General features: G+C 53.5%; 1 protein-coding gene across 3 annotated transcripts in view; it reads left to right on the forward strand.

The window, feature by feature from the left end:
• TMEM132B (transmembrane protein 132B) overlaps positions 1–18,845 on the forward strand; it is a 409,658-nt gene that overhangs the window by 14,938 nt on the left and 375,875 nt on the right. The window contains exon 1 of one of the 3 annotated variants that reach the window (XM_067701185.1): positions 9,453–9,515. The exons of 1 other annotated variant lie outside the window; for it this stretch is intronic. In XM_067701185.1, coding sequence (XP_067557286.1) covers position 9,515 — 1 coding nt within the window. In that variant the 5' untranslated portion in view covers positions 9,453–9,514. Of the gene's footprint in view, positions 1–9,452; positions 9,516–9,846; positions 10,199–18,845 lie in introns of those variants that run through there. One more of the 3 variants, XM_067701184.1, reaches the window with a different exon arrangement.

The following is an 18,845-nucleotide window of genomic DNA, read 5'->3' on the forward strand; positions in this document are numbered from 1 at the left end:
GACGGGGGGCTTGTGGGTGGTGGTGGCCCAGCAGCCCTGACCTCAAGATCAGCCCATGGCCAGTGTCATGCTCAGAGCCTCCACCTCTAGGGATGGAAGGCGAGTTCTGTTCTGTAAATCACAAAGATAGGAGAAGCCGAGGGCCAGCATGGAAAGAGAGTGATGGGGGTCCAATCTAAGCTCTGCCACTTGTTAGCTGTGTGTCCTTGAGTGCCCTCAGATATCCCAACGTCTCTGTGGATTCAGGCAACACAGCATCTCCAACTCGGAGACTCACTTGTGTTTCTGAAACGTGCAGCAGACATTAGCAAAAGCCAGGACACAAAACAGTGCCCACTGTCCTGGCGGGAGCGCTCACACCCTGCCTGGGGACCTACCCAACGACAGCGGAAGGCATAAGCCTCTTCGAGAGCCTTCTCAGCCAGTGGCCCACTCCTCAAATCCCAAGGAGTCATGTGTATGAAGGTTCCTTCCACGGCCAGTTTATCGGAGATCTACAGACTCAACCTCATTTGTTTCATATATTCATTTTTAATATACACGCTCTGTTGTATGCAATTAATAAAAGATTTCCACTTCAGATTAGTTCATTATACATTATGAATTTGTGACTATCAAGGAGATGATTGCCGTGAAATTTAGATGGTGTGGTTCCAAGGATGCCATACCCAGGGGGACTTCCGCAGCTGCATTTAATAAACTCGGTGGCCTCCCCTGCCCCAGAACAGGTGCTGGGTCTGCCTGAGGCCCCCGCGGAGCTCAGTACTTCGGCATCTCTAGCGCACATGAATTTTCATGCCAGGTCCCTGCTTTCCCAGCCAATCAGTTCTTGTATGTGAGGCTCCATCATCAGTCCTAATAGCGCCGGTTGTTATTTCCTGTTCAAGTGCAACGTGGTGGAAAAGTTTAAGCAGTTCTCAGTGGTTAACTGTGTGACCAAGCTAGCGAGGCAGTTCTTCTGAGGGGTGGATGTGACCCAGAGATAGTGCTTTATCCCTCTGGCAGGCAACTCTGCGTCTTGACATCAGGGGTAGCTTTCTGACGAGACAGAGGAAGCGCACTGCGGTGCCTAAGACAGGACTCTGGGGACAGCTGGGTCTTGGTTCAAACCCCAGCTCTGCTTTCTGAATGACTTGGAGCAAACTGATTAAACCCCTGAGCCTCAGTTTCTTGATCTGTAAAATGGGGATAAACCCCCCGCTCTGACTTTACTGGGATGCTTAAACGGTTTGTCACATTGGAAGGTCTTAAACAGTAAGACAAAGATGATCATATTCAACTGATCAGATATTAAAGGGCACGCATACCTGGGCACTTGAGCTCATAACGGCGGGTTTCCTCCTCCGGGGTAGGGTAATGACTGGACCCGAACATGCTGAAAATTTCATTAATGATGCTCTGGTTTGCGTTTTTCTCTGCTTGTATGTTTAACCAAGACCTCCTGCCTTACTAACAGGTGTTGCTGTGAAAACTTGGGGTACTCCAGCTCTAGGGTTCAAAGTGCAGGACTTGCTCAACGCAAATATGCTTAAGGAAATGCAACCACATTTAAAATTCTGTTTTTACGCATTTAAGAGCATAAGCATGCCTTCACCTCCGTCTTCCGCCTGCTGAATGAACGGGCATTTGGGGATTGTAAGCGTGAGGCGGAAGCTCCCTCATCAACAGAGCAGTGTCCTTTCCAGGTCTGTTTTTCCCACGGAATCCACCTGCAGTGGACATCTGTCCTTTGATTCTCTATGTATCCATCTCCTGAAAAAGCACCTTGGCTCTTCTAGGGACACTCACCTCTCCCCACCATGGGGGTGCGGTTTGGGCAAGCTGAGGCCCCTCCCAGCTCCACAGTTGGACACATGACTCAGGCCTGGCCAATTAGCATATCCCCTCCCCTTGGGCACAATTAACCAATTAGCATATCCCATCCCCTTGGGCACAGTGACCGGTCCAGAAATAGGCATGTGACCTCGCTGTGGTCAATGATACTCCTTTCCTGCCATTATGCTGACCTAGAATCCTGGAACCAGCCAAGCCTGAAGCCATGGACGCTTTGTGTGAGCCAATAAATCGCTTTTAACTTAAGCTTGTGTCATTGTAAAATGTAACACTGCTCTGAGCCCTACGGTCTCAGACAAGAAATCTCTTGGCCCTTTGCAGGCTAAATGCAGTGAATTGACAAGACAATCAATTCCAACTTGGTTTCTCTAAGGGTAGGACCACGTCCACCAAGCACTGGTCTCGTTTTTCCATTGATGTTTCCACAGTTCCACCCCAGCCTGTCCTGTGTTGAAGGACACACAGCCTGTCCTGTGTTGAATCATTTACTGTACCTTTGCGGAGCTGCTGTGCTTTGAAAACCCGAGAAGCTAATTAACATTAATCCTGGTGTGGTTCTAAATGCTCTCTACTTTTCCCACAGGAAGCTCCCCTAAACAAAGACTAAATATAATTTGTGAGAGAAACAAAAAGTATTTAAAAGTGTACACAGGCATACGTGGTCAGGAGAAAGAGCTACACAGACAGGACAAGCCCAGTATTTTCCTGACATTGGTACCATATCTTCCCTCCCACACAGATTCGACCAAAGAGGAGTGGCTTAAAATATGATAATGAGTGAGGATAACATTGCAACTAGTGATGATTTCATTAAATTTCTAAATTTCATGGCCACCATCTCCTGGGTATTTACAAATTCGTAATGTATAAAGAACTAATCTGAAGGGGGAATCTTTCATTAATTGCATACACCAGAGAATGTATATTAAAAATGAATTAAATAAAACAGACAAGGTTGAATTTGTAGACCTCAAATCCAGATGTGAGCAAATGGGCACTGCCGTGAACTCATAGGAATTTCAATGGGTGCAACTTTCCCGAGAGGCACTTGATGTGAAAATCCCTCAACTGCACAGATTTTCATTGACAATTTTTTTAGGTTTACACCCTGAAGAGGTAATTTTGAGCCTGTATAAAGGTGTAGGAATGGGACTGTTGCTTTTCAACAGTGAAAAATTGTAAATGACCTCAAATGTTAGCCACGTGGAAATTGGTTAAACAAATGATGGCATTTCCAATGATAGGATTGCACACGTTAAAACTGTCATGTAGAAAAATGTTTAAATGGCGTGGAAAGATGTTCATAATGTATAATTAAGTGCAAAGAGCAAGTTAAAACAATACTTGCCATGTGAGCCCATTTTAAATAAATTAGTGGGAAAAACATTAAGATATTAGGAGTGGTTATCGCTGGGGGTGGGTTATGATTTTTCAATCCTCGTATCTTTTGAGTTTCTGCCAGGAACACATAATTTGAAAAATAATTTAACCCTCACAAAGTCAGCATAAGGGAAATACAATTTTCTGTATTTTTTTCTACCATTTGACTTAAGTTATTTTGTTGAGTGGTAAGTGTATATCAGTCTATTTGGGTTTTTCCTGACTTTACCAATTAGGCTGCTTTCGGCTGCAAGTAATGGATGTCCAAATGGCAGTTCTTAAACGACCCAGTTTATCACATCATCTCAACGCACTGGAAGCCTGCAGGTAGCTCTTCTGGGGCTGACACTGTGGCTCAAGTGTCGTCAGGAGCTCTCTGTCTTTCTGCTCTGCCATCTGTAGTTGGTGGTGTGTCCTGCAGTTCCTCAAGGTCAAAAGAGGCTGCCAGAGCCCTCCTATCACACCTTCACTCTACAAGACACCAAGAAGAAGGAAGGAAGTGTAGAGGAAAAAGGGCCCTTTGCCTCTTTCATCCGATCAGGGAGAGCAATCTTGCCACAACTCTGCTTTACATCTCATTGGTCAACACTGGGTCATATGCCTCAGTCAGAAGAGTCCGTGGTGTGAGGCTTTGTGGTTGGTTGAGACCTATGAGAATCCATACCCCTGCTCCCAGGGCTGGACACACTGCCACTCAAACCAACTGGGAGTCTGTTGAGAAGGAAGATAGGGCTATGCTGAGTTTCTGGGGGTCCTGGATTGTGCTGGGGCAACAGTGGGTGGAGGAGGTGAAACCCATCCTTCTCGGGGGCTAATGGATCCTGGAGTCAGACTGCCTGGGGTCAAATCTGATTCGGCCACTCCCTGCTGGCAGTGTGACCGTAGGCAAATTGTTTAATCCCTCTGTGCCTCAGTTTCTTCGATCAGAAAACAAATGGATGGTTGTGAGTTAAAACATGTCAGCCCCCAAAATGGACAACAGGTGTTGCAACAAGAACTTAGACACAAGTGTTTACAGCAGCACTATTCATAACAGCCAAAAGGTGGAAACAACCCAAATATCCAATAACAGCTGAAGGGGTAAACAAAGGTGTCATATCCACACAATGGAATATTATTCAGCTATAAAAAGGAATGAAGTACTGATCCATATTACAATGTGGATGGACCTTGAAAACAAGTGCAGAAAGCCAGACACGGAAGATCACATGTCGTGTGCTCCCTTTCATGTAAAATGTCCAGAATAGGTCAATCCCTAGAGACAGAGAGCAGGTGGTTGCCAGGGGCTGAGAGAGGGGAGAGTAGCTGGGTACAGGGTGTTTGCTTTGGGTGATGAAAAAGTTCTGGAACTGAATATAAGTGATGACTGCACAGCATCGTAAATGTACTAAATGCCACTTAATTGGACACTTTAAAATAGTTAAAATGGTAAATTTTATGTATATTTTACGACAATTAAAACAAACCATGCAAAGCACTCTGAGCAGTCCCTGCCCGGCAGGTGTTAAATACCATGTTCTTGCTCCTGATGAGTCTTTGTTCTGCCCTAGCATCTTTATTTTTCAAAAATCAAAAAAATATTTATTTATTTGGCTGCACAGGGTCTTAGTTGCAGCACACGGGATCCTTTGGTTGCAGCATGTGAACTCTTAGTTGCGGCATATGGGATCTCGTTCCCTGACTAGGGCTGGAACCCCGGCCCCCTACATTGGGAGCTCAGAGCCTTAGCCACTGGACCACCAGGGAAGTCCCTACCCTAGCATCTTTAATCTTGCTAAAAATTCCCACCCCTCTGGTACCTTTCTCACACCCACTCCCCCCACTGCTCCTGGGCATCCAGGGAACTTTCTATTGCTTCCAGGCCGTGCTGGAAGTTACAGGACGAGCTGTTTATGGTGCTTTCTGCATAAACACTCTAGGATGCTCCCCGGGGGTCTCCCCACCCTCTGGGGCACTACCTGAAAGTGAACTCCAGGCCCTTCTGTTCTCCATTTTCACATGCTCATCAGGGCTTCTGCAGCCTCCCTGGGTTCAGCCCTTAATCAACTGTCCTTCATTCATTTGCTCATTTGACCACTATTATTTTTATTTTTATTTTTTTGCGATACGCAGGCCTCTCACTGTTGGTGGCCTCTCCCGTTGCAGAGCACAGGCTCCGGACGTGCAGGCTCAGTGGCCACGGCTCACGGGCCCAGCCGCTCCGTGGCATGTGGGATCCTCCCAGACCGGGGCACGAACCCGTGTCCCCTGCATCGGCAGGCGGACTCTCAACCACTGCGCCACCAGGGAAGCCCCTTGACCACTATTTATTGGACATTCCCCTTGCGCTCAGCACTGTTCTTGACACCAGCCATTTGGTGAAAAAGACAGGGGCAGTGGAAGAGACCAGCAGTCAAGAAGTTACTTCCTGTACACATGATGCCAGTAGTAACTGTTATGCAGAAAAATTAAGTGGGGAAAGGGGACAGAGAGAGATGGGGTACTTGAGGTCCTGGGTCCCCAGAAAGGTTGTCAGAAACGGGCGCCCTTCCTTCCATCACTGGTCCAGATATCCAGGAATGGTATCATTCTTGATTTCCTATATAAGTGAGTTTGATAGCTTTTTTATTTTATTTTATTATTTTTGTCTGCATTGGGTCTTCGTCGCTGCGCGGGCTTTCTCTAGTTGTGGCGAGCCAGGGCTACTCTTTGTTGCGGTTTGCGGCCTTCTCATTGCGGTGGCTTCTCTTGTTGCGGAGCACCGGCTCTAGGTACACAGGCTTCAGTAGTTGTGGCTCACGGGCTCTAGAGCGCAGGCTCAGTAGTTGTGGCTCTCGGGCTTAGCTGCTCCACGGCATGTGGGATCTTCCTGGACCAGGGCTCGAACCAGTATACCCTGCATTGGGAGGCGGATTCTTAATCACTGCGCCACCAGGGAAGCCCCGATCGCTTTTTTGAGACGCTCCCCTGCCCCACCATTTACGGGATGGCGGAGTAGTGATTGAGTCGATTCTGTTCCCTGGAGAGAATGCCAGCGACGGTTCAGGTAACCGTGAGCATTTGCATTGGAAAACAAAGACAGTCACTCTTTGCAAAGAACATCTTGACTAGTGAGTCACGATGGGGATCGCCGCCCGCGGGTTGGAAACGTTGGAGGTGCAGAGGATACGGGGTCTTTTAAAGCTTCTCCGAGTTGGGGGTGGTGGGGAAATCTCTCTGCTTAGTGCCCCCATTGCCCCCGACCTCTCCGCAGTCTTTCTTCCGCTGCTCAGGCCAGGCCCGTAGTGCCAGCGACAGCCACGAGATGGCAATGTCGCTCTACGCTTGTTGCCCGGCGGGCGCGTGGGCTGAGCTGGAGCAGAGCGGCGGGGCGGGGAAGGGCGCCAGAGGGCCCGCGTTGGGTGCGGCTGCCGGGTAGGTAGGCGGTGGTGGGGCCTGGGGGAGCCTAGCCCGGAGGAGAGGGCCTTGGGCCGGGGGCCGAGGCTGGCTCCTAGTTGGATCTGCCTCCCCACATTTACAGAACGTAGGGCAGGACCATTCCTGGCCTCAGTTTCCCCATCTGTACACAAGGGGAGAGTTTGAACTGTGTAATTCTTATGATCCTGCCCCAAGCTCTGAGGCCAGCAGGCTGGGGGTGAGATTCCGGGATTTGCTGGGTGGGGGGATGGGGTGGGAGGCCTGGGATCTCCTAGGTCGCTACTGCCAGTCCCTCCCGCCTTGCCCGCGCACCTTCAGGATCCAGGAAGGCCTTTTCTGCTCAGAATAACCCCTGAAATACTCCCATTAGATAGAGACTCAGGGGCCTGATTAATATGCAGAAATTCTCACCCAACCGCGGGATAGGCTGAGGCAGGGCTGGAGTTCTCATCTCTACTGACGTATGAGCTCAGAGAGGGTTAGGGGCTTGTCCAAAGTCACACAGCCCGGGCATGGAAAAGCCACCTTCAAAACCAGATCCTTCTTCTCAGCCTCTGGTTCCACCATCGTCAGCCTGGATCAGGGAGTGGGGGAACCGTGTCTACCTCAGCTCCTGAACAGCAGGACTTAGAACAATACGTGAGCGGGGCTCCAGAGGGAGTGGGCTGTGTGGAGGAGTCTGTTTTAGGTGGTGTGGTCTGGAAAGGCCTTTCTGAGGAGACCACATTTGAGCTGAGATCTGAAGGGAGAAGAGGCCGCGGCGGGAAGACCCCAGAAGGCTGGGCCAAGAGTAGGAGACAGCGAGAGCAAAGACGTAGAGGTGGGAAGAGGGCGAGCCCAGGATCCTTAGGGAGGTGGGGCCGGCTGGGGTGCAGACGCAGCGGGTGGCTCTGTGGGGTGCGACAGGGTGGTCCTGAGTGGGCGGAGGCAGGCGATCACTGTCTGTCGTCACTGGGATACCATGTGACCCTTGGCCTGGGGACTCACGGGACCCATTCAACCCCTCCCCATGCACCCCTGCTAGAAAATGACTTCTCCTCCTTGGCCACAGCCCCTCCCCCAACCCTGCTGCCTAGTCAAGATGCCTGGGGCACCGTGGGTCACTCCTACTTTGTGCCCCTGCGGTGGCTGTCCCTCGAGATCCCTTGAGTTTGGGTTTTCCCCTCTTATGAGCTAGAGAACTCACCCCTGCCATCACCGCACACGGGCCTGGCACGCAGTAGGTGCTCACTCAGCAAATACTTATGAACGAATAAGTGGGACAGAGAAGAGGTGGCTTTGGCAGCTGGGCACGCAGGATCCCAAGAAAGGGGAGATGGTCACAGAGAGGGGACAGGTGGGCCCCGTGCAAGGCCACCCCAGTCCCAAGGAGACCGCCCACCGTCCAGCCTGTCATGTGGCTCTCCCTGCATCCCAGGCTCTGAGCCCAAAGGGGGCTCAGCCAGGGCATGGGTTCCTTGCAAAGGGAGTCTATTAGCTTATGGGGAAAATCCCTTTATGTCTCCAATCAACCTGGGCCTGCGACTGGCCACCTGCCCCGAGTTCTTTCTTCGTTCTTTTATCTAGGAAGAGCTGAGTACCGCCTCTGCTAATGAGCTTGTCTGTACTAATGAAGCAGATGCCCTGTCCGCCCCCCCCCCCACTCCAATCTCTCCTGGCCAGCTGGGAGGGGCAGAGGATTGTTCTGATGTGCGCGCTGGGCCCACAGAGGAAAACCAGATACATCATAATAATGACCATCATGATGAGAATGATAATGTGGACAGCGGATCCCTTTACATGAGCTCTTACTTCATAGGTCAGGGGCTTTACATACGTGTTCTGGGACACCAGGCAGATGCTGCAATGGCTTCCATTTCTCAGATGGGGAGACTGAGGCTGGGGAGGTTCAATGACTCCCTCCAGGGCACAGCTAGAGTGGCAGAGCCGGGATTCTCTGCCAGGACTCCATGACTCTGAAGTCTTCCCCAAATTCGTCTTTGCCTCACCCTCCGTACGCTGCCTTATTGACTGTTTCCAAAGAGTTTGACCCACTGTTTTCACGGAGAACCGAGACTCTGGAGCCAGTGGCTGTTATGATGGGGCTGGGGGCAGAGCAAAGACTCCGACGCAGGTGGACCCCTCCCCCCCCGCCAGGCCCCCGCTCTTCTGGCTGTGGGGCAACTTTCAAGGCATCTGAGGCCTGCGGGCGGTGTCCGCACGTGCGCCCAGCATGCTTCTGCTTCATCAATTTTATTTCGCCCCCGTGGCCTAGCTCGGGTTGGGGGTTGGGACGCCCGGGGGAGGGGGGGAATCTAGGACTTCCGGAAAACGGGTACTGTGGCCCCCGCCGAGGCCCTGCCCACGGGCTGGAGGAATCCGACCACCCGGTCCCCATCCCCGCCTCTGCTACACCCCCGCGCGGTCGTTGTTTGACCCCGCGCCGCCGGGAACCCGTTCCGGGGACCGCTCTGGCCCGCGCCCCTCCCTCCGCGCGCTCTTAGGGCCTGCGAGAAATGGGCAGGCGCGGCCTCTCGCTCGGGTAAAGAAGGGCCCCCGAGGGTCTCCGCTTCTCGCCACCCGTGGGGCGCCATCCCTGAGGCGCCATCGGTCTCGCTCAGGACCCCTGACCGCGCCCAGCCAGCGCACCCAGCCCCGATCCTAGGGCTCTGTAGGAACTCCTCAGGTAGCCCCCGACTCCCGGAGGCCACCCCTGTCCTCCCCTCCCCACAGGCACCCCCAAGCTGTGCCAGATGTACCCCAGGACCTCTGGGCTGCGCTCCGTCTCCCAGTCCGTCCCCCGCAGACACCGCCCCTCCAGACGTCGCTGCCCCGTTCCGAGGACCCTCCCCGTCTCCCTCATCCCGCGACCTTGGGAACTCCCGCCTACGGCCCGAACGCGCCCGGATCTGTCCGCACTTTGCCCAGTAGGTCATCCGTCCGGCGGTCCCGGTCCCCGCCAACGCCCTGACCACCCCCGCAGGGCTCCCCAGGCCTCTGCGGCCAGGCGCCCTCCCCCGGGGACGCCGGGAAGTGGCACGTCCCGCCGCCTATCGCCGGGCGGCCGCCTGGTGCCCCGTCTCCCGGCGGCGGGCCCCTCCCCCGGCCTCCCCGGCCCCTCCCCCCTCCCGCCTCGCCTCCCTCCTCCCAGGCGCTCGCGCGCTCGCTCACTCTCTCGCTGGCTCGAGGGGCGGCCAGCAGCTGGCGCGGGCAGAGGCGGCGGCGGCGCGACCGGGATGGGACGGGCGCCCGGGCGCGGGAGCCGCGGCGGCGGCCGCGGCGGGGGCCGAGCAAGTCGGGCCAAGTGCGGGGCCGCCAGCCAGGGCGCCAGGCGCTGAGCCCCCGCGGCCCCCGGCTCCCCGGCCGCGCACGGCCGAGCCCGAGAGAGCGCGCTGAGGCGCAGCCCGGGAAGCGCCGCCAGCGCCGGCCGCCTGCGTCTGGGGAAGAGCGGCGCCCTGGGAGCGAGCCATGCCCGGCGCCCGAGCGTAGCCGCGGGGGCCGCTCCCGGGAGCCGCGGGCCGGGCCCACCGCGCGCCGAGGACCATGCCGCCCCCGGGCCGGGCGCCGCCGCTCGGGCTCCTGCTGGCGCTGACGGCGCTCCAGTGCCCAGGTAACGCGCGTCCCCGGACCCCATCCCCGACCCCGGCCGCCGCGCATAAAGTTGGCTCCCGCACGGGGCGGCCACCTCCTTCTCAAGTCCCCGGTAGCTTGCGTCTCCCGGACTTGCACAAATCTGGGGAGACTCTGGGAACCCAGGGGTCTCCAGCCCGTACCCCTTTGCCCAACGCGAGAGCCCGCCCGCCTTCCTCCCCAAACCTCCGGCTCCCCTGCGGATCCGTTCAGGGCGCAAGGGGGGCAACCGGCCGGGTGCGCTCAGCCTCACCAGGCGGGTTCCAGAAACCGAGTCTCCTCCCCGCCCCGCCTTGGGGCAGCGTCCCCCCAGGACCCGGTTCCCGCGGCGGTTTTGCGGTGGCAGGGAGTCGGTGGGCCCCCTCTGCCGGTTTCCTGATGCCCGCGGACGCACCGCCGGCTTTCCCAGGACACCTGCGGGGCCCCACCTTGAGGTCGCCTCGGTCGGAGCCGTCTCGCTGGTCCGCAGCCCCTCCCCACCCTCCTGCTTTTACATCCCTGCCGAAGGTGCCCCCTCCCCAAGTGGCCTCCCCTCGGCTGCTGCGTAGCCCGCTGCTCGCCTCCTGGAAACGCGGGCTGCCCCAGCGCCCTGACCCCAGGGCGGCCAGGCAGTTCAGGGCGCGCAGGGCCGCCTGGAACGTGGTACTGGCCGGAGCCATTGCTTGGGTACCGTGGAGCCGGGCTCCCCGCTGGCACCGGCGCAGCTGTCGCCGAAACCTAGCGAGTGGGAAAGGCAAAACAGGTATTTTGGGTCTCCGCTGGAGTTTGGAAAGCTTTCTACCAGCTTGGTGTGGCTACACGTTGGTCCTAGAGGCCGTTTACCCTAAAATGCCAGTTCCTCCCTGCCTCCCACCCCAAGCCGCGGAGAAAATTCTGAAGGCTCAGAGGAACCGGGACAGTCACCAGCACCATTCATGTGCATCTGGAGAGCTCGGTTCTCCAAACCTGTTAACATCAGGACCCGTGATTTGGGAGCAGGTAGCTTTTGCTTGAGAAGATTCTTCTCATCTTCTTAATAAACAAACCACACAGCCACCCAGAACGCAGCAGCAGAATACAACTGTAACTTTTCAGCTTTAACTGTCTTGGAGGGTTGCAGTTAGGAGCAAGCCTCGTATGCCAACTTAATGTGTGACGTATTTGCGTGGAAAAAGTAAATACTGTCTTCCTTCCAGATGCCCTTAAGTGACCCAAAATACTTAATAAAGCCTTCCCCTCGGAGAAAGCCTTTTGTCAGAGGCATCCATCGGCATTCAGCTTTGGCTCAATGTAGAGAGCGGTGCTGGGCTTGACGTGGATGAATCTTTAATCTGCTTGTCTAATAAGCAGCTCTGATAGCTGTTTTGCTCTCCGCGTTGCTGGAGTCGAGGCTGTTTCCTCTTAGCTGAAGCCCTGGAGCCCGTTCCCCATAGTGCACAGTCCCTTGGACTGGAAAATTGCAGTTTTGTCTTGATTTTGTCCCTGCACGGGGGTCAGTGCTCCTAAGTGAATATCGGAAATCTCTCAGAGAAGCTGCCTGCCTCGAGCTTTGTTAAGGGAACATTTGAACCCTCCGTTCCCCCCTTCCCTAGCAACAGAAGAGCTTGTGCCTGGCTCTGGGCGGCCCAGTCCTGGTTGGGAAGGTATGCCACCCCGGAAACCTGGTGCTGGCCCGGCTCCAGAGTCTCTCCGGGAGGGTCTCAGCTGGGCAGCTCCTACTGGCAGGTGCTGCTAGAGCAGAGTCCCCAGTGCCGTCGCCAGGTCCTTGCGAGCACATGGAAGCCTTTCACCGGCCCCCACCAGGGACACAAAGAGACGACAGTTTGATAACTCTATATTTAGCACCAGTTAGGAGAGCTGGGGGGAAAAAAAAAACAGGGCTGAAATTCCTGAAAGGTACTTAACTGCCTGCCGTTGGTTGAAAGGTTCGGAGGAATGAGCTAGAGCATCCTTCAGAGCTGGTTGGATTTTCTGGATAATTTCTGCCATGATTTCCCGACCACGTCTGGCTAAGGCTCCCGGAGAGGGGCTGGAAGAGTTCAGAGGCGAGGAAGGACGCGATCTGTCCCCCATCACACACAGGGACTGTCTGCTTTGTGCCCCCTCCCCCCTCCCGCGTGGGTAGCTGCCATGGTAAAGAGTGTGGTGGGTGTATTTCTTTCAGCCTTGCAAGCGCTTAAACATATGGAACTGTACTTGGTAAGAGTCAGCACAAATCCCTCAGCTTGGCGACCAGGGGGCCCCTATTATTCAAGCCACTTTTGTGCCTGCTATGGCTTTGCAAATCAGCAGCGCTGTTACTGTCCCTGCTGGGGAAAATGGACGCGCCTTGCTCCATTGACCCATTATGCTCAAGGTCTATAAAGTCAGGGTGGGTGGAGAGCCCCCGACAGAGGGTCCTTGTGAGCGACAGAGCCTGCTAGTTGGAGGGAGCGGTGAGACTTTGGCTTCAAGGCAGAGATGCTCTTAGCCGTTCCTGGCACCTTGGCGTGGTGTGTGGTATATTTCTTTCTCGTTGCAACAGTGATGTGTGTGTGGGGTGCCCATGGGTGGTGTTTCTTTTCAGAGAGGTGGCACTGGGGTTGGCGGGGAGCCGTGTACCAATGCTGTCGCCTCCCCCTGGGTGATTTAATGGCCGGACCGTTGAGGTTCCCAGAGTAAATCATTTCGTCCCTGCCCCGCCCCTGCCCTGGATGCAGGGAACTTGGGAGGCATGAGGCTTCTGCATGAGCTGCGATGCTTGAAGCCAGTAATGAGCGTGGTGGTTGCCATGGTCCAAGGGAGCACAAGAAAGCCCTCGCTTGTGGGTGGGTGTGAAGTCGGGGAGGGTGGTCTCTGGGTCAGCAAAGCCCTTGCAGCGGCCTTGTGCCCCCTACGTTGTGTGCGGATGGGCACCTCCTTTCTTCTCTCCTGGCTCAGAAATTGAATGGGGATGGAGAGGGTGCAGTTCCCTTTGAAGCGACGGGATTCAGCAGATGCATCGCCTCCCATCACAGTGGGGAGACGGAGGCACCCTGGCACGAGAGGCAGCATGATGGGGTGGTCGTGGTACCACCACCTCTTCCCCAGAGTAAATGAGTGGACTTGGAGAGCAAGAAGTGTCTTAAAGCATCTCCTCCAACAGCTCCCCCTGCAGGTGGCAGAGGAGACTTGGGCATGGGAAGTGACTCGCTCAGGGTCACACGGTGAACTGGTGTCAGACTAGGGCCCGTGGCTCTCACAATTTCTCCGTTTTTTAAAAACTGCTTGCCCAGGACTTTCTCACCCTACACAGTGGAGCCTTTCTGGTCAAGGAGTTCTACTGTCTGGTCCTTTAGAGGACTGTGACTTCATTTAAGGAGCCCAAGGTCAAGAGACAGGCAGCCACTGGGGGGTGGCTAAAATAGCAAATGTCAACTCAGAAAGGCAGGTAGCAAATCATCACGATGATGATGATGATAGTGATGGTGATGATGGTGGTGATATGATGGTGATGATGATGGTGATATGATGGTGATGATGGTGATGTGATGATGATGATGATGGTGATGGTGATGATGGTGGTGATATGATGGTGATGATGATGGTGATATGATGGTGATGATGGTGATGTGATGGTGATGATGATGATGATGGTGATGGTGATGATGGTGATGTGATGGTGATGATGATGGTGATGGTGATGATGGTGGTGATGGTGATATGGTGATGATGGTGATGTGATGGTGATGATGGTGATGTGATGATGATGGTGATGATGATGATGGTGATGTGATGGTGATTTGATGGTGATGTGATGGTGATGATGATGGTGATGATGATGATGGTGATGTGATGTTGATGGTGGTGATGGTGATGGGACGATGGGGTGATGATGGACACGCATGCTTCTGAAGTCGCTCCCTGTGTTGTGGGCACCATCCCAGGCATTTCCTCGTATGAACAGGGTGAAATACTCACCACTCTGGCAAATGGACACCCTCACTATTCACAGTTTACAGATGAGGATATTGAGGTCCAGAGATGCCAAATAACTTGCCTGAGGTCACACAGGGTCAGGATTCCAGCCCAGGTGCTGGTCTGTGCCTTACGCACCACCTCACAGCCAGATTCCCCTCCACAGCCTTGCGCAGAACTGTGTGGACAGACTCCTGGACAAGCCAGACTGACCTTCCAAGATGGTGGGTGGTTATGGAGTCCCTCTCACTTCCTTTCTGCTCTCTCTTTGCAACAGATACACCTATAAATGCGAGCTAAGGTTTCCAGCCATAGAAATCAGACAGATTGGAGTCAGCTCTGCAGGCAACTAGGAGTCCTTTGAGTTCTGTGCCCTCGAGGGATTAGACGGTTACGTTAAAGGGTGAGGCTTTGGCAGGCAGACACCCCCCTCCTTTCCATTTGGTCTCCTGCGCTGGTTCTCCCGCGTCAGTGAGGCTCAGAATCAGAAGCAACACTGCAACTAACCCCGATCTACACATACTGTGCGTTCTAAGCCCTTTGCTGATTTTACTTCATTGAGTCCTCAGTGGCTCCCGTGGGGTAAGGACTTGTGTTTGCCCCATTTTACAGATGAGGAAACTGAGGCCCAGAGAGGCACCGTGACCTGTCAAGGTCACACAGCTGCAAAGGGATGGGCCGTGGATGTGAACCCACAGTGTAACCGTCTCAGAGTCGGGGCTCTTTGCTGCTACCTTCTCTGCGTTTGTAGGCACTGAGTTTTGTGGGCAGCTTATGGATTCTGAGACTAATTTGGGTCCAGGGATGTGTTTCAAGTTGTGGGCAGAGCTGGGTCTTTTTTGAGAAACCGTTTTGGGGAATTTTGTCCCCTCTAAAGTCGGCTTAGGGTCCAGGGGTGCATCGACAAGGAGGGGTTTGGTGTTTTTTTTGGTCCAAAATATTGTTTTATTAACACTTGATGTTTTCTAGGATTTAAAAGTTTATTTTTAAATCATCTTTGAAAATTTATTTATTTTTGGCTGCATTGCGTCTTCGTTGCTGCGTGCGGACTTTCTCTAGTGCGGCGATCGGGGGCTACTCTTCCTTGCAGTGCACGGGCTTCTCATTGCGGTGGCTTCTCGTTGCGGAGCATGGGCTCTAGGCACGTGGGCTTCAGTAGTTGCAGCACGTGGGCTCAGTAGTTGTGGCTTGCGGGCTCTAGAGCACAGGCTTAGTAGTTGTGGTGCATGGGCTTAGTTGCTTTGCAACATGTGGGATCTTCCTGGACCAGGGCTCAAACCTGTGTCCCCTGCTTTGGCAGGCTGATTCTTAACCACTGCGCCACCAGGGAAGCCCCAGTATTACGTAATTTTTTAAAATTTAAATTTTAAATTGAAGTATAGTTGATTTACAGTGTTGTGTTTGTTTCAGATGTACAGCAAAGTTATACCATATATGTATATGGTGTATATATGTATATTCTTTTTCAGATTCTTTTCCCTTACAGGTTATTACAAAATATTGAGCATAGTTCCCTCTGTTCTACAGTAGGTCCTTGTTGGTTATCTGTTTTATATATAGGAGTGTGTATCTGCTAATCCCAAACTCCTAATTTATCCCTCCCCCCCCACCCCATTCCCCTTTAGTAACCACAAGTTTGTTTGCTATGTCTGTGGGTCTATTTCTATTTTATAAATAAGTTCATTTGTATCATTTTTTAAAAGATTTCACATATAAATGATATCATATGATATTTGTCTTTCTCTGTCTGGCTTACTTCACTTAGTATGATCATCTCTAGGTCCATCCAGGGCTTGCCGTTTTGGGAAATTGAGCCGATGTGGAAGGCTGCTGGCTGCCTTTGGAACATGTCTGGCTTGAGGGCTTCTCAGTTGCCAACATTTAAAAAGTGGAAGATGTCAATATAACCAGCCAGGTTTCTGGCTTATCTTGAGAAACTGGGAGATCTGATCTAACCCCTTCTAGCCCCTTGGCCTCTCCAAGACTCAGTTTCCCCATCTGTAGAATGGGCCCTGTCTTAGTCCATCCAGGCTGCTATAACAAAGTACCAGAGGCTGGGTAGATTATAAACAACAGACATTTATTCCTTACAGTTCTGGGGGCTGGGAAGTCCAGGATCATGGTGCCAGCATGGTTACATTCTGATGAGAACCCTCTTCCTGGTTCATAGATGCCCGTCTTCTCACTGTGTCCTCACTTGGTGGAAGGGATGAGGGCGCTCTCTGGGGCCTCTTTTATAAAGGCACTGATCCCATCATGAGACTCCATCTTCATGACCTAATCATCTCCCAAAGGCCCCACCTCCTAACATCATCACATTGGGGGTCACCTTTCCACTGATGGATTTTGGGGGGACACAAGCATTCAGTCTACAGCAGGCCCTGATCCTCTGCTGATCTCATCACAAGGTTGGGAGACACCAGCAGGGTGATGGCGGGGGTGAGAGGGGTGCTGTCCTGCGGGGCCTGTGGTTTCTCAGGAGAGAGGGCAGGCAGGAAGGGAGGGGCTGATGAGCTCTTCTCTGCATCAGTCAGACCTGTAAAGAGAAGGATAACGGCCCCTCTGCTGCCTCCCAAGTGGTTTCTCACTTCAGGATTTCCCTGGATTCTTCCCTGCCACCCAGGGAGAGGTTAAGGGCTCCAATGTGTTCTCAGATGGGAGCACCGAGATTCAGAGGAACTCAGGGACTTGCTTAAGACAGCACAGGCCATGAGTAGCAAGGCAGGGTCTCCTCCCCAGAATCTCTGACTCCTGTCTCCCCTGCCCCTAAGGCACCTCCTCGTCCTGGAGTTTTGCTTCAGTTTCCCCACCCTCAGGCTTAGGTGCCTGTGACCTCAGGGGCTTGCATTATAGGGCAAGTTTGGTGTGATGGAGCGAGGGAAAGGAAGCCAGCAAATGCATAAGCAGGAAAGTCTCAGGCAGTAATTTACACTCTTCATACTCAAGACAAAGCAATCTGATGGGGAAGGTCTAGGTGATCCAGGAAGACTTCTTGGAGAAGGTGGCCTTTATCTTATCTGAGACCTAAATGTGATCAGACCAGAGCCAGCCCGGAGAAGGGTGTCCCAGGCAGGAGGAATTTGAATCCTTGCAAGGTTCTTTGCACAGTGCCTGGCACACAGCATGTGATCAAGAGATCCCAGCTCACTCACTCACTCACCCATTCATTCATTCAACAGGCATGTATTAATCAGCGCTCAGCACTAGGGACACAGCAGGGAACAGAAGAGACATATCCCCCATTCTGAGGAGCTGTCATTCTGGCAGAGCGAGACAATCGTAAAACATTGGACAAACAAATACATAATTTAATGTCAGGTGGTGATAGCGCTACCGGGAGAAGTAAAGCAGGGTCACTCGTTGTCACTTTTATTCTCCATCTGGGTGCTTGTTTTGCATCTTCCTGGAAACTCAGGGGCCGGATGGACCCCTGATGCCCCATCTCTGCCAGGGGAAGGCGGGAAAGGAGCCCAGGTGCTTTGGAGTGGAATTCCATCATCTTCTCTTGTTCATCCCACCTGGGGCCTCAGTGGGTGTGCGCATGTGACTCCTGAACCGATTAATACCCTCTCCTTATGTTTCGGTCCCAAAATAGTGACATAAAAAAATCAGTAGAGTCCAGTTGGATTTGCTGTATTTTATTACTGAGGGGGATGGAGAGTCTAGAATTGCCCGGGGCTTCTGAGCCTGGCTGTTTTGCGGCGTTAACCTAAATTAACCTGTTGGGGGACCTAACTCACCATGGCTGCGCTTCAGAGCCCAGGATTCAGCGCCTCGGAAGGGTGACTCAGTAAATACTGCGCCTCTGATGTCTGCTTTGTGCTTGGAATGCCTCCCACCAGGGCTCTTAGTGCATCGGAGCAAATGGACACATAAAAATGCTGCTGCGGCTGCAGCCCTGGCTCGCGGGGCTGACACCGTGGGCCTGCTGGAGGGTCCTGGTTTTCTTCCCAGAACTCTGGAGTGCCGGACTGGCCCTGCCTGGTCTCCTGGCTCTCAGAATCCCTGGCTCCCTTTGTTTGCCCGGTCCTCTCTGTGCCCTGTTACTTGTCGTTGGGTTTATATCCTTGGATTGCTCTGTTCCTCTGCGTTTGTGTCATCTGCTGCTGCAGGCTCTCCCGGGTGAGCTGATGGGGGCAGGTGAGTGGGGATGGGAACACCGGGGCAGAGGGATGAGGAAGCAGTGGCCCGGTGGGAGGGGACCTTGTTTTCCTGCAGTCTGCTCCGAGACGGCAGGGGGAGTGGAAGGGGCGGGGCATGGTGTAGATGGAAGATGTTGTTTTGCCAGGAAAAAGTTGTTTCTAGGGTGGCAGTGCAGAGGAACTTGCCAGGCCAGTGGAGAGCCGCTGGCTGCCTTTGGGCCATATCTGGTCTGCAGGCTTCTCTTGTCAGTTACCAGCATCTAAAAAGTGGGAGATGTTAGTATCCAGGTTTCTGGCTTCTCTCAACAAACTGGAAGATCTGGGAGCGCTGGTGTGGCTCCTTGACCTTTCTGAGACTCAGCTTCCCCATCTGTAAAACGGACCCTGCATCCCCTGCTGGTGATCTTCGAAACCTCACCCCAGTCTGCTTCCTCCTTCATTCTGCGTTAGTTCACGGACACGTGTTTTCTCGTGCACCTGTGCTGTGACAGGCACTGTACTTGGAGCTGGTGATACAGCAGGAACAAGACAGGCAAAGGCCCCTCTCCTTGTGGGGTTAGCATTAAGGCG

Source organism: Pseudorca crassidens, chromosome 12 (genome assembly GCF_039906515.1).
Source record: "Pseudorca crassidens isolate mPseCra1 chromosome 12, mPseCra1.hap1, whole genome shotgun sequence".
In the NCBI taxonomy this organism is placed as follows: Eukaryota; Metazoa; Chordata; class Mammalia; order Artiodactyla; family Delphinidae; genus Pseudorca; species Pseudorca crassidens.